Source organism: Gekko japonicus, unplaced genomic scaffold (assembly GCF_001447785.1).
Source record: "Gekko japonicus isolate JY-2015 unplaced genomic scaffold, Gekko_japonicus_V1.1 scaffold258, whole genome shotgun sequence".
NCBI lineage: Eukaryota > Metazoa > Chordata > Lepidosauria > Squamata > Gekkonidae > Gekko > Gekko japonicus.
Window position 1 is genome coordinate 738,993 of NW_015164190.1, and position 14,614 is coordinate 753,606.

Sequence of the window (14,614 nt, forward strand, 5' to 3'; positions counted from 1 at the left end):
AAAGAGTGTGTACTAGACAAGGAAGCAAGAAAATCATGAAGGCAAAATAGTAAATGTAAGGAAAACATTTCTCGACACCAGGGGTCGTTTCGTAGAAAAAGAGCTAGGGGAACTCATTAGCATAACTCATTAGCATATGCCACACCCCCTGACATCAGAGGCCCGGCGGTGGACCTGCAAGGCCGGCGGGAGTGCAAGGAAGCCCCGCGAAGGCCCTCCCTGGCCCCAGGCAGGCAGGGGTGGGGAGAGGCAGAGAGGAAGCAACTTACCCTCCCTCTTCTCCTGCCTCCTCCTGGCTGAATGAGGGCCGGAAGCGGAGCGGTCGGAAGCAGGGGGCAGGGCTTCATCATGTGCCCCGCCCCCGTACCTCACCCAGGGGAACTGCGATCCCCCGCGATCCCCCCCGAAATGACCTCTGCTCTACACCAGCAAGATACACCTACAGGTTACCCTCCATGCTAGCACATACCATATTAGGTTAAAACTATAGATCAAAGATGACTCAAGCTTCCTAAGTAAATATGGAAGACTGCTGGTTTTTTTCAGACTTTCCTCTAGGTTCAATTTGTAAGTCTTTTGTCTGAACAATGAGGTAGAGCAGTGCTGCTGACCCATCGCTACATGTCCCCAGTACTGCTTGTATGTACCAGGCACTTGGTACATCTTTGAAGGCCCTCCCATCATGGTCACAGTACATTTTGGGCCATGTTGCTCCCTTCCTCTTCAACAGCAGACATCTTCTTGTGGGGAGGAAAGCATTTGGGTTTTAACAGTTCATTTGGTTTTAATTTGTAATATTTTAAGTATTATTTGTAAGCCACCAAGAAGAAAAGCAGGGTATATATATTAAATAAGAATTTAGCTTGCCTGAGCTAGTCCTATCCTCAGGATTAGTTTCTGTTACAATGGGATGGATTCTGTGAAGTACAAACAAAAGGCACTTGTTCATGCAGATCTTGTCTGCATTTCCCCTCTGCCAGAAGCCCCTTTAACCAGTGAAAAGCTGATGCCAGAGCTGGGGCAGTCATGTGAATAAGGGGCTCTGCAACATACACAGCTGCACTGAGGAGGAGTAAATGAGAAAAACTGCACTTCTCTGCCTCGTACCCCAATGAAACATTTTGCATCAATGAACATAGAGCTGGAAGCAGAGTTAGAAGAGGGGATTTTACCCAGCTCCCCCCTCATCACTGCAGTCCCGCCATCCCATGTGGGTTTTTTTCCACATAGGTCCCTAAACTCTTGACTTCAGCATTCTGAGAGTCAAAAGGAGCTAATAGGGAAAGGGGATTGCAGGGCAGGCCCGTAGCTACAGTGGGGCATCTTGGGGCCCGCCCCCCTGACTTACCGCCAAGACTTCCCATCCAACCCAGGTGCTCCTTTTCGGGGTGGGTGTGTGCAGGAGTGTGTGTGGGGTGCCCCATGACTTATTTAAAGCCCCCCCCCATTTAAAAATCCTGGCTATGGGCCTGTTGCAGGGAAAGATATGCTTGCATGTCATACGACCCAACCCTATGGTTCCAGTACTGCTTTAGATGAAGCATGTACTCCATTTCAGCAACATTCTATATTCTTCTGCCAACACAACACTGCATTTGCCTCTAGGGCTCCTAGGGATTAAAATGGTCCATAGGATTGTCATACAAAAGAATATAAAAAAGATACTGCCACTAGCCTAAACAATTTCCCCTTTGCTACCCATGGTACAGAGGAGGGGGAGAAAGAAACTGTGATGCAGCAACAGAAAGTACTGCTGCTGTGCTGGCATCCAGCCCTGAGCCACCATGGGAGAGAACATGCCTTTGTGCCTGTGCTGGGATACCCAATCGTATACATTTAGGAAGCACAGTGCCAACCTGTTGTTGCTATTTTCACATTGTTCTCTTTCTAATTATGCAGAGCTAAAATGAGAGAGAGACCCTCTATAAGGTTACAGTTTCAGTGCAACAGTATATAGACTTCCAGGGCTTTGGTCTGCTAATGCAGTCCAATATATTAGAGCAGTGAGATATACTGTATAATACCTTATAGCTTTGTCTAGTTGCACCAGGAAGCCTGGTGTGAGATGAATGGTCAGGAAGTGCTGCTCACATTCCCAGTTCTCTTAACTGCAGTGTTTGGCCATAAGCAGCTTAAAATGTGGAAATAAACGTATAGCCACTTCTTGGTGGAACAGGAAACCCTTGACTTGCATCACGATCTTTCTGGGAGCATAGTTTTAAAATAACTTTGCTTCGAACCAGTTATGAAATCCCTTAAAGATAGTTTTAAGATCATGTGTCTAACAATACTTGCCACCCAGTTCAGTGCATGTTTTGCACTCTCCCAGGAAAAAAAATCATATTGGTACTAGGAAGACATGAAGATTATATAACAGCAGAAATCTCTCAAGCGAGACCTAACTTCAAGACACTTGTTAAAATCAAACAAGTTTGGCCTACATTTTTAGTCTGAAATAGAGAGGGTGTTGTTGATTTAAAATGGGGACCAACACAGATAAACAAAACAGTTGTACCCTGAATGCCCAAGAGAATGCTCAAATGGGGTTTGGGATAAAGAGCTGGCTCATCAGTTTCAGAATTTAGTTGTCTTGGAAGGAAAAAAACAATCCTTTCACTGGATAGGGTTGCAGAAGTAACCTGCTCCATATGGTGCCAGTCAGAGACCAATCCACAAAGCTCATGACTGGTGTAACACTCAGCTGCAAATTGTAACTCTGCAGTCGAAAATAAGAGGGAGGGGGAAATAATTGTCACTCCTTGCCTGTAGCAACAGCACAGAATGAACACTGTGTTCAGACAAGTGTGGAAATTACTAATGACCCAGTGAAACTCTTGAGCATTCGTCCCTGGCCAGTCCTTTTTGACTGCTCACCTCTGTGCGAGGGAGATAGTCTGGGTCTGCCTGGATCCTGGCTATAATCTCGCAAAGAATGATCCCATATGAGAAGACATCCGCCTGAGAAGGGGTGAGAGGGAAAGAAAAAAGCCACAGTTTAATTATAGGAATTCCTCTGCTGCCTTATCTGCCATTGTTTCCTTCATATTCCACAAAAGAACCTTTTTTTGTCACATCTCTATGGCATTTAAAGTTCTTACCACCCATCATTTGCCACTGTTCTAGAACTCAAGCAAATACAAACCCAGAACTTTTCCCAAAGAAGCACCATGACCGCAAACTCATTGGATGGATATCTTAAATAATATTTCACAGCAGTGTATGTTTGTTCTTTGCCTCTTCCACCCTCCACTCATGTCAAAGCCAGAAAAATGCTGCATTACAGATTAGGAGAGAACTCGTCTGAAGGAATAATTCATCAAACTGCAACTATCAGGTTTATCTAGGGCTGGAGAAAAGCACTACTTCACAAAGGATGAACAAGTTTCAGAGCCTATAGCTGTTCAAAGTTTACTCAACAGATATACCAGTATATCGTATCACTAGAATGTGAACTCCTATTAAAAAGGGGCAGCCCTTGGGATAAGACAAGATACCATCTAATTTAGTACAATGTACTAGGTGCAATGAGATGAAATAAATGCAATGTACATATTAGTTAAGAGAAGAGGGAGTTCAATGGGTCACAGTATGGCATTAGATTGACTACACCTCCAGTAAAGCAAATATGAATTTGAGTATTACTTTGGATTTAGGGATAAAATTACGTTTAAAAAAAAAAAGATCTTCAAAGTATCCTCTGGGCCAAGACATGCAGTATGTTTTATTTTTATACTAGCCGCCAAGCCCATTGCGAAGTCAATGCAACGAGCTCTAGCAAGACCCCGGGGCGAGGGCTAAAGCCATGAAGGCTGCGGAAGTCGCCATCAGGCCCCTCGTTGTCCGGCATCTTTTGTTTCCACTGGAATTTAGAGATTTTGTTATTGAAAGAATAGAGATCACTAGATTTTTAGGAATACTAAATTTTTATGTGCTTAAGTGGAAGCATCAGTAGTGTATGCTCAACTGTATGGATTTAACATGCATATGAAACCACTGGGAGAGGTCATTAAGTGGTTTGTGGTGCAGTCACTAGGATCAGGGTGACATCCAGTCTTTCTCTTTTCCATCAGATCCCACAGGGGCTATGAACCGGCTTAACCAGTGCCCAGAATCAGCAGTGAGGGTAAACAGATTCAGGTTGAACCTAAACAAGACAGACGTGCGAAGTTTCTCAAAACTTCAGGTATGTGGCTGCAAACTTGTTGACCAGAGTAAGTTAGGACATTACACCAGTTTTAATTCAAATTTCTAGCTCCTGATTAGTTTCTGGCTCCAATTTAAAGTGCTGGTTTTAACTTTCAAAGCTCTACTCTGTGTCTTGCTAATTCCTGATGTTCACCAGGCAAGTTCACAGGAAAGGGATTTCTCAATGGCCCCACCAAAAATCCTCTCCTGTGGGATGTATATCACTTAACTGATATATCTAGTAAGGTACGGAATGCTGGCATCACATTCAGAAGAGAGACTGATCTTGCTTGATTTTTTTAAAAACAGTACTACTTCAGCTAATCTCTGATGAACAGCAATCATGTCAGAGAAGTTTAAAGCTATATACATAAGTTAATCCCCAGGGCAACAGTTAGATCACATTTAGTATTTGATTTTGTTTAAAGTGCACCAACCTTTTCATTGTAAGGCTCATCTCTTAGCACTTCAGGTGCCATCCAATAAGGCGAGCCCACCACAGGCAGCTTCTCACTTTACACATTTTAAGGAGCAGATGGTTAGAAGCAGGTAAATTTTTTAAAAAAGGATTTCATAAGCACTTCACAAGTAACATAGCTTTCACAATGGGACACAAAGTAAGCTGTTCTCCTGCCATTCATACCGACTCCACTCTTCTGGACAACAGAAAGAGCTGGAGAAGATAGAGATGACATCCAAAGCAGACAGGTTGCTGCAATTTTCTTTATTTCTCCACGAAGTGACTCAAAGTTGTTTACAAGTATACACAGGGCACAACAATAAGACCAAAACATGCATAAATATAAATACAACAACAATTTAAACCATATGTATGGGATCTCACAAAGATGAGCCCTACCCGGAACAAGCTCTCTCAGGACAATCTTCTACCTAACCATCTATTACTTCTTTCATCTTGTCCTTCCTTCAAGGAGCTCATGGTGGAATACATGTTTCTATGTTCCCAATTTTTATCCTCACAACAAATTTAAGGTAGCTTAGGAAAAGGGAGGCCAGCCCAATGTCCTAATGAGCTTCATGGCAGCTTGGCGGCATGAACTCAGGTCTCCCCATCCACCATACAGGGTCTCTTTGACGTTTTACATTTTTTCCCATAGACAAGTCTGAAAAGAATTCTACTTAGGGAGCATGATAGAAGGCGTCTCTTTCAAATCCTACTTTTGCAAGTGCTTGGTTGGTATATGACAAAAGCCTGACTTGAGTCAAATCTATACATGTGAAGCTATCTAATACTTTATCAGACCACTGGTCCATCAAGGTCAGTACTGTCTACTCAGACTGGCAGCTGCTCTCAGGAGGAGGTCAGCAGCTCTTCAGGGTCTCAGGTAGAGGTCTTTTACTTACCCTACTACCTGGTCCTTTTAACTGGAGATTTTGGGGATTGAACCTGGGGCCTTCGACATGCCAAGCAGATGCTCTGATACATGGCTCCTCCCCATTTTGTAGTTCATTTCTATTTCAGTTAAGACCCGAGCTATTCTAGTTCAGTTCTGGATTGATCTCAACCAAATGGTTAAAAGACTATTATGGAGAAAGGGCTATACTGATTTCCAGACAAATTTGGAGCATGTTTGTGATCTAAATTTCAATAGTAATTCTAATAGTAATTGCATTTTTAGAGCACCCCACCACCACATACTCAAAGTAGTTTATGTAATACTGTAAAATTAGTTTGAAATAACTTTTAAATATGAAAACTGGAAGCTAGCAAGAAATTTTTCAGAGCAGAGAGCAATACACAGTGATATCCATAGAAAGCCTTCTACAGTCAAGAAACTGTTGTCTATCAACATTCCAAAACTTGTCCTCCCTTTGTGTCTTTGCAGGTAAAGAAATGTACACCTGAGCACACAGATTGCATTCCTTTAGGCACTGGGAATAAGGAGATGGCTGCCAGTTCAGACCACTTTTCTTTTTAGAAGTTAATCATGCTGTGTCACTATGTCTGTCTAACAACCTACCTACATGAAATCTCAGCCTAGTATATTTTACAGTTCAAGGATTAGAATCAGAATAGATTACACACAGGACATCATATATTTTCACTGCAGAGAACAGAAACTTAGCAACAGATACAGTAGTTCTTTGGTCAACCTCCACCAATAAGATTTTGAGAGTCTTCTGCAAATTTAGAGTTGAGAGGCTTGAGATTTGTTAACCCAGAAATAATCATGATTCCTTCCCTACCCTCTAAGTTCCGTGCCACATCTCAGAAAGCATTTATCCATGCTTCACAACTATTTGGCTTATGATTGCAACAAAGAGACTGGAATGTCTAGAGATAATCAAAATTAACAACTTACCTGAAGTCAGGGATTTTCTCTGCTAACCCAAAGTCACCAACTATAGCAGAATATCCATTCTCATCATGCTTTATTAAACAATTCTGAATTAAAGAAGAGGAGAATTATTAATATTGCTCATGTTTTTAAAAAAGACACCTTTCCACCTGCATAGGAGATGCATTTTATCCAAAATAACATCAGTCTTTTTGTGCAGTTGGTCATTAGTCAGGTTCATCAGAGGATCTGACTGGACAAGAGAGTTTGCTTCCTAATCCCAATTACAATGAAGTTACCTGTATAACTACTTACGAGCAGAGATCATTCTGGAAAACTACAGAGACCGATGGTGCAATACTAAAGCAATTTTACACCCTTTGAAGCTCACTGACTTCAATGGTCATAGAAACACCCAATTCTGCTTAGGATGACACTGCACTGGCACAACTAGATGAGATGTAGGAGATGTGTGACTGGCAGCAGGCATTCAAGAGAGCAGGCATACCATTTTCATTAGAGTTGTGATGCAATTTCAAAACAAAATAAAAAGTTTCAAAACAAAATAAAAGATAATGGGAGATCCAATTCAGCAAGACTTATTTCCAAATCAACATTCATATTTATTTATTTTTATTTATTGGATTTCTACCCCGCCCTCCCAGCTAAGGCCGGCTGAATCTAGACTGGGGAGATTTTGCAATATGCATAACAAGGATGTTTACAAACAATCCTTAGTAGAAATAAAGAAAATATGTAAAGCCCCACTGAAACAGGGTTTTGGGCTGCCACAGGAAGGGAGAAATAGGAAAATTGCACTCTGTAAGTGGAAAGTCCTTGGGCCCATGGAAACACTAGTTGGGATCAAACCCAATGAAATGATGTATTTTTGTGCTCAAAGAGCAATGGTAAGCATGTGTTAACAGAAGGCAACAGTGACTCGTGAGCTTCTCTAGAGTGACACCCTGCAGTATCAGAAAAACTTCAACTACTTTACATATTGCAAGTGAAAGCAGGGGAGAAGGAAAATACATCAAAGCTTTAATGCACATTTCTCATGAATATGCATACAGATGATTGTCAGATTCCTAAGTTCTGAGTATTATTTGTTTTAACTTTTAACTATAGTGTACATGGTTCAAATTGGGATTTATAAATTTACACAAGGTTAACTGAATCAGGCCGACCCAATACACAGTAAAGCTGCTCAATTACGGTCTTTGTTATCTCTAGTCAAAGAATGCATTCATTCAGCTTGCTTGTGGTTAAATATTTGTTCACTGCAAAATGCAGCTAAACCCTAGAGGGATAATATTAATCATACTGCAATGCTAAAACCATGAGGAAAATTCAGCACACTTGGAGAAGTGAGCAATGGACATTTTATAAGGCAAAGATTTTTCTCCCTCACATTTGGTACTTTCAAATGGCCATTTTTTTCCCAGCTACTTAACCACCTTTAAAAATATAACTCCATTTTTACAGATTAAGGCTCTGAAGCTGGGGAAGGAAAGCACCCTTTCACTATAGCATATTTAAAAACAACCATCACTGATAATTTATATTACTTTGCTTGCTTTCCTGCACTAGCACATTACACCATGGTTTGATTTACAAACACAGCAACAGAAACAAGTCCAGATTAAGAACTGTTTTCACTGAGATTTAGAAGAGCAGGAAAGCATTTTTTAAAACTTTGCCTTACATTCTGTAAACAGATATATGGCGAAATTCAAGTGAACATCACATTTCCTAACCTCCCTTGTGTTCTACTAACTGTCCCTCCCTAGTAAAACAGATGCCAAACAGCCTTAAAATACTTAGATGAAAATCATTCCCTCCCACAAGGGCCACTTTTAAAAATACAGAAGACCAATCAATTAAGTCACAACATAAATAGTCATTCCACATATTCAGTGTTCTGTACAACTCCTGGGAGTGTTTGAAGTACAGAATCTGCTTTTCTGCAAGCTCTCATTTCAATGGAGCCAGGGCAAAGTTGCCCAGTAGAATCATCTGGTAGCAGTCCCTCCCAGCTCCATTTACTGCCAAACTACTGCCAGCTGCCAGAGAGCACAATGGTCCTATCCGCCCTACAATCCCTTCACATTGCTTATAGCACTGCTCTTCTGCAATCTGCTGAAAGTAGAAGAAGAAGAGGAGGAGGAGAATGGATTTATACCCTGCCCTTCACTACCCAAAGGAGTCTCAGAGCGGCTTACCCTTCCCCTCCCCACAACAGACACACCCTGTGAGGTAGGTGCGGCTGAGAGAGCTCTGACAGAAACTGCTCTTTCAGGAATAGCTGTGCCAGAGCTTGTGACTGACCCAAGGTCACATCAGCAGGTGCAAGTGGAGGAGTGGGGAATCAAACCCGGTTCTCCCAGATTAGAGTCTGCGCACTTAACTACTACACCAAACTGCGCACTTAACCACTACACCAAACTGTGGTTCTGCAAGTATTTAATACAGTACTAAGCGCCCCATAATCCTGCAATGCTCACTCCTACAGGTAAGACCCCTGAAATGTGTTTATTAGGAAGTAAGCCCTATTCATTTTTATGACTGACTCCTAGGAAGTGTGTTTAGGATTTCCATCTTGCTGCGTTCCTGATCTTCATACATCATATGTATGTGCTTTTATGTATGGTAAGCAACTATATAGTTACCAATTAGTTAACTACCTATAGTTAACTCACTATGCTTAAATTAAAGATCTTTGGAGCTACCTTGCAAAGTACTGTAGGAAATAATTTTCACAGCAATATGTTGAGTACCACCAGGTGGTTAAAGTGTAGCATGTCAAATACTTTCAAAAATGTTACTGGTGCTCTGACAAGTCTAACACTGTGGGTAACTGTAGGTATTTATTATTTATTTGAGTGTTATTAATACTATACTGACTGGGCCTCCACAGAAAATCCTTAGGGTTTTGGTAAACATAAGCCAGTCTGGATGATGACCAATAGTAATGTTTGCTCTGGATATCTGCTGTCTCTTGAACAGGTTTTCAGTTTCAGATTTTAATTTAAACATTTAATTTGAAATTTCGTATCCAATGAAAAAATGTTTATTTAGTAAAGGAAAGGTATCTGAAGGAACAGAGTACTTTCTGTCATCTCCCAGCCTCCAACAAATATTAACATGATAGGGATTGAGTCCTAGACAACAACACTTTTTAAAGAGATCAGGGCTGCACTAACAGACTACCTCATTTTACAACTCTGCAAGGTAGGCTGGACATGATTAATAGGTTCTTACACTGAAACAGAACATCTTGGACTTGGTTCTGAGCGGGTCTCAAGATGTGGTGAGTGATGCAGAGGTTGTTGCATCAGTTGGAAACAGTGACCAGAATGCTATTAGGTTCAGCATTCAGGTCAATGGAAAGTTATTCCTAAAGTCCAAAACTGAATAATTTGATTTCATAAGAGGGAACTTTACAAAAATGGAGGGAATTGTTAAAAGGAAGCTGAAAGGGAAACACAAGAGAGTCAAATCCCTAGAAGATGCTTGGAAGCGATTTAAAACCACACTAACTGAAGCCCAGATAGAATGCATTCCCCAGATTAGGAAAGGCACTGCCAAGTCTAAAAGGAGGTCTGCATGGTTAACAATGCAAGTCAAGGAAGCTATAAAAGTAAAGAGGCTTCTTTTTAAAAGTGGAAGGTCTACCCCAATGAATTGAACAGAAGTGACCACAGGCTCTGGCAAAATAAATGTAAGTCAATAATTAAGCATGCAAAAAGAGATTTTGAGGAGTGGGTTACTAAAAATATCAAAACAAGCAATAAACATGTAGAGTATGCCCAGGTTAAAATGTTTTTTTAATTGATTATTGCTGTCTTATAGAAACCTTTGGGATAGAATTCTTTGGGCTTCTCCTGGAAAGTTAAGATCCTGTTTTAGAACACTAGACAGTGTTGTATAACACCAAATGAGTTCAATCATTTTTAATTAACATGTTTTTAGCTTGTTTTAATGGAAGAAAAGGAGTGTTTGTGATGTAACCTTTTGATAGGGAATGTAGGTGTTTTGCCTATTAATTTAGCCAACTTTGAAGACCTGTAGAGAGTCCTAGATTTATAGTCCTGCTACTTCAAATAATGTGTCCTTTGAAGTGCAGATGTTCTGCTTATTTTGCCAATTTCAGTCAGAATAACTTGGCACAAATTTGCCAACCAGGTGAAAAGTTTAGAAACAGTTTTTGCCCTGTGTGAAGCAGCTCTCAATGAGAACTTATGGTTAAATGAGACACAGATCATGTTTAACATATTCAATGTATTAGATGCTTGGATTGAATATCTATATATGTATTGTATTATTTTAAAAAAGGAAAATACTTTACATTTTGAATAGTTAAAACAAAGCTTTGTTTGCTAGTAATGCTAATTAAGAAGGCTTGCAATCACTGCCAATTGTTTCCTTTTCTATTTCAAAAGGAAGAGTCTAATTAAAATAAAATAATGTTATTATGTATTGTAAAAGAAGAAATCCCTTTGTGGGTTTTAGAACTTCATTTTATGTTTAAAACAAGTTAATGTATAAGATGTTTGTAAAAAGCTTCAACAATTCTAAGTTCTGTTAGTTTAAAACAAAGAGGGATGCTTGCCTAAAGAGAAATGTTTTAAGAATTGTGCTTAAAGCCAAAGTTAAAGAGCTAACGAAAAAGAGTTGGAAAATGGTCAAGAGCTGTGCCAGGTGTGTGTGGACATAAAAACATAAATCATGAATAAGTAGAAAGAAACTAAGTTGAAAAGGCTAATGAGAAGAAGTGTTCTGAAATGTGTCTTTTGAAGTTTCAGGGAGGAACCAGCTATTGAGTTCAGCCAAGAACCAAAAGTAATTAAATCATGCACATCTGCCAATTAAAAGGGATCATGACTCTTAGCACCAATTAGAGAAATCAATTAAAGGTACAGAATTTGTATTGAAGAACAGTGTCTCCTACAGGCTGAACTGAACTATGTGTTTTACAAAGTATAAACTTCAATTTTAGCTGAACAAGCATCATGAAATAATCAAAAATAATTCTGTAAAATATTCTGACAAGCCAAAATAAAAACTAAAAAAAGAGATTTAATGTATCGATAAAAGCTTCATGCCACCAGGTATTTTAAAATACTACAAGAATTCATATAAAAAGTAATACTTTAGAATGTCATTGAAAATATATGTTTTCATATTTTGTGTACTTATTAGTGAAAATAAATTTATAAAATGCTTTAAGATACTTTTATATGCATGTATTAAGTGTAAAGAAGAACTAAGTTTGTAGAATTTTGTAAATGAACTGACAGAATGTAGTATTGAGAATGAACCCAGTCTGGTTGGTCAGTTGGTCGGTTAATTGGTTGGTCGGTTGGTTGGCCAACTAGATAAGCAAAAAATGAAACACACTTGGTGGGACACCATACAATTAAACTCAAGATATAATTCAGACCAAAAAAGGGGTTTCTATAGTGAGAAAAATGATCTGGACAGAATATGGCTATCCTCAAGCAATAAATTGGTTCAAAAGCTGTATAAATTATTAATGTCCGACTACTTAGCTGACGGGGATATTAAGAGAACAATGCTTGCCTGGTCTAAGGATATAGACTATACTTTAGAGACAGAACAATGGGAAAAAACATTGAACTCAATAAAGTTTATGCGCGCCATATCGTATAAAGAGAACATTTACAAAATGTTCTACAGGTGGCATTGGACACCGGAAAAAATCTCAAAATGCTATACTACCTCCAATAAAAACTGTTGGAAATGTAAAAAGAATGTTGGAACCTTTATACTTATGTGGTAGAAGTGTGAGAAGGTACAGAGATACTGGAAGAAAATATTTAGGATGTTAAATGATATAATAGGAGAGCCGGTTCCCTTTGTACCTGAGATAGTTTTATTAAACATGCTCCCAGAAACATATGTTAAAACAAATAAATATGTAATTGTATATTTGCTTACGACAGCTAGATTGTTATTAGCCAGTAAATGGGAACAAGAAGATTTACCCTCTAGAAAAGAAGTAGTTGACAAAATGTTATCAGTGGTTGAAATGGACAAATTAAGTTTGACATTGAAAGGCAATAGTAAAGACACCTTTGAAAAAAGATGGAAAAGATTCTATGTATGGCTAGATAATGAATTATGAATGACTCACAAGTATGAAAAATGTAACTCGCAGATATAATGTATGCTGAAAAAACTTTAAATAAACTTGGGGGGGGGAAAAGAGAATGAACCCAGTCTGAAAGTTCAGTCAGAGGTAACAAGAGTCTGGGAGTACTGCCAAAAAGGAGTAAACAAAGCTATAAATTAGAAATAATGACCTGCACCTGTGTTGTAGGAGTGGGAAATTCAGCCAGCTACCATCCTGTGTGCCAAATATGTGATTGATGACTGACTAGACAAAGAAAACTGAACTAAGCATGTCTACGTGATGTCAGTGATGATGTAAAGTGAAGAGGAGCAAGAAGAGTATATAAGTCTGCTTACTGCATTTGCTCGTTGAACACCCAGGCTGAATTCAGCTGTAGGATGTTCCTTATTCAAATAAAATCCTGTTATTACCCTTTACTGCTTGGATGCTTGTTTTCACTGTGTAGTTTATTGGCTGGCCACACAAGTCAAAGAACCTTAATGCCCATTGAGCATTGACAACAAACATTTTTAAAAATCTATCCGGAGCAGGAAACCAGACAGAGAAGCAGTTGGACCTTTGGATGACAAAGGAATAAAGGGATTGCTAAAGGAAGATGGGGAAATGACAGAAAAGCTCAATGAATTTTTTGCTTATGCGTTCATTGTGAAAAGTGCGGAGCATGTACGAATGCCACAGCCACTATTTTCAGGAAGGGAGTCTGAAGAACTGGATCAAATTTAGTTGACAAGAGATGAAGTTCTAGACCTATTGGGGAAATTAAAAACTGATAAGTCTCCAGATCCTGATGACATATACTCGAAAGTTCTTAGGGAACTCAAATGTTAGATAGTTGATCTACTAACCTGTATATGTAACCTACTATTAAATTCAGCCACTGTACCAGAAGACCGGAGACTAGCAAATGTTACACCAATTTTTAAAAAGGGGTCCAGAGGGAAACCAGGAAATTACAGGCCAGTCAGCCTAATGTCTGTCCCAGGCAAATAAGCAGAAAATCTAATCAAAGATGAAATTATTAGGTACACAGAGGAACAAAGTGTGCTGAGGGAAAATCAGCATGGCTTCTGCAAAGAAAGTCCTGCTTCACCAACCTTTTGGATTTGAGAAAGTGAACAAGCATATAGACAACGGTTACTCAGTAGACATTATACACTTGGACTTTCAAAAGGCTTTTGACAAGATACCTAACCAAAGACTCCTGAGTAAACTTTGCAATCATGGGATGACAGGTTCTCTTATGGATTAAAAATTAGTTAAATGACAGGAAGCAAAGAGTAGGAATAACTGGACAGTTCTCACAATGGAGAGAAGTCAGCAGTGGGGTCCCATAAGGATCAGTACTGGGGCTGGTACCATTTAATTTATTCATAAATCATCTGGAAATGGGTGTGAGTAGTGTAGTGGCCACGTTTGCAGATAACACAAAATTATCCAGGATGGTAAAAACCAACGCTGACTGTGAAGAGCTCCAAGAGGATCTCCACAAACTGGGTGAGTGAGCAACAATGTGGCAAATGAATTCCAATGTTGTTAAGTATAAAGTGATGCACATTGGGACAAAAAATCCCACCTTCAAGTATAGGCTAATGGGGTCTGAACTTGCTGAGACTGAGAGGGAAAAAGACCTTGGAGTCGTAGTATATAGCTCAGTGAAAGTGTCAACAGTGTGCTGCAGCAGTGAAAAAGGCAAACTCTATGTTATGGATTATTAGGAAAAGGGATTAAGAATAAAACAGCCAATATTGTAATGCCCCTGTATAAATCTATGGTGTGACCTCATTTGGAATACTGTATACAATCCTGGTCACTGTAACTCAAAGTCATTGCAGAAATGGAAAAAGTACAGAATAGGGCAAACCAACATGATTAGGAGGTTGAAGCACCTTCCCTATGAGAAAAGGCTGAAAAGTCTGGGACTTTTCAGTTTAGAAAACAGATGACCAAGGGAGGACATGATAGAGGTTTATAA

At 39.5% G+C, this 14,614-nt stretch overlaps 1 protein-coding gene across 1 annotated transcript in view; it reads right to left on the minus strand.

Moving 5' to 3' along the window:
• Nucleotides 1–14,614, minus strand: part of TESK2 (testis-specific kinase 2) — a 91,376-nt gene that overhangs the window by 13,879 nt on the left and 62,883 nt on the right. The window contains exons 6-8 of the mRNA XM_015408291.1: nucleotides 6,510–6,592; nucleotides 4,623–4,698; nucleotides 2,875–2,958 (exon numbers count right to left, since the gene is read on the minus strand). Coding sequence (XP_015263777.1) covers nucleotides 2,875–2,958; nucleotides 4,623–4,698; nucleotides 6,510–6,592 — 243 coding nt within the window. The remainder of the gene's footprint in view (nucleotides 1–2,874; nucleotides 2,959–4,622; nucleotides 4,699–6,509; nucleotides 6,593–14,614) is intronic.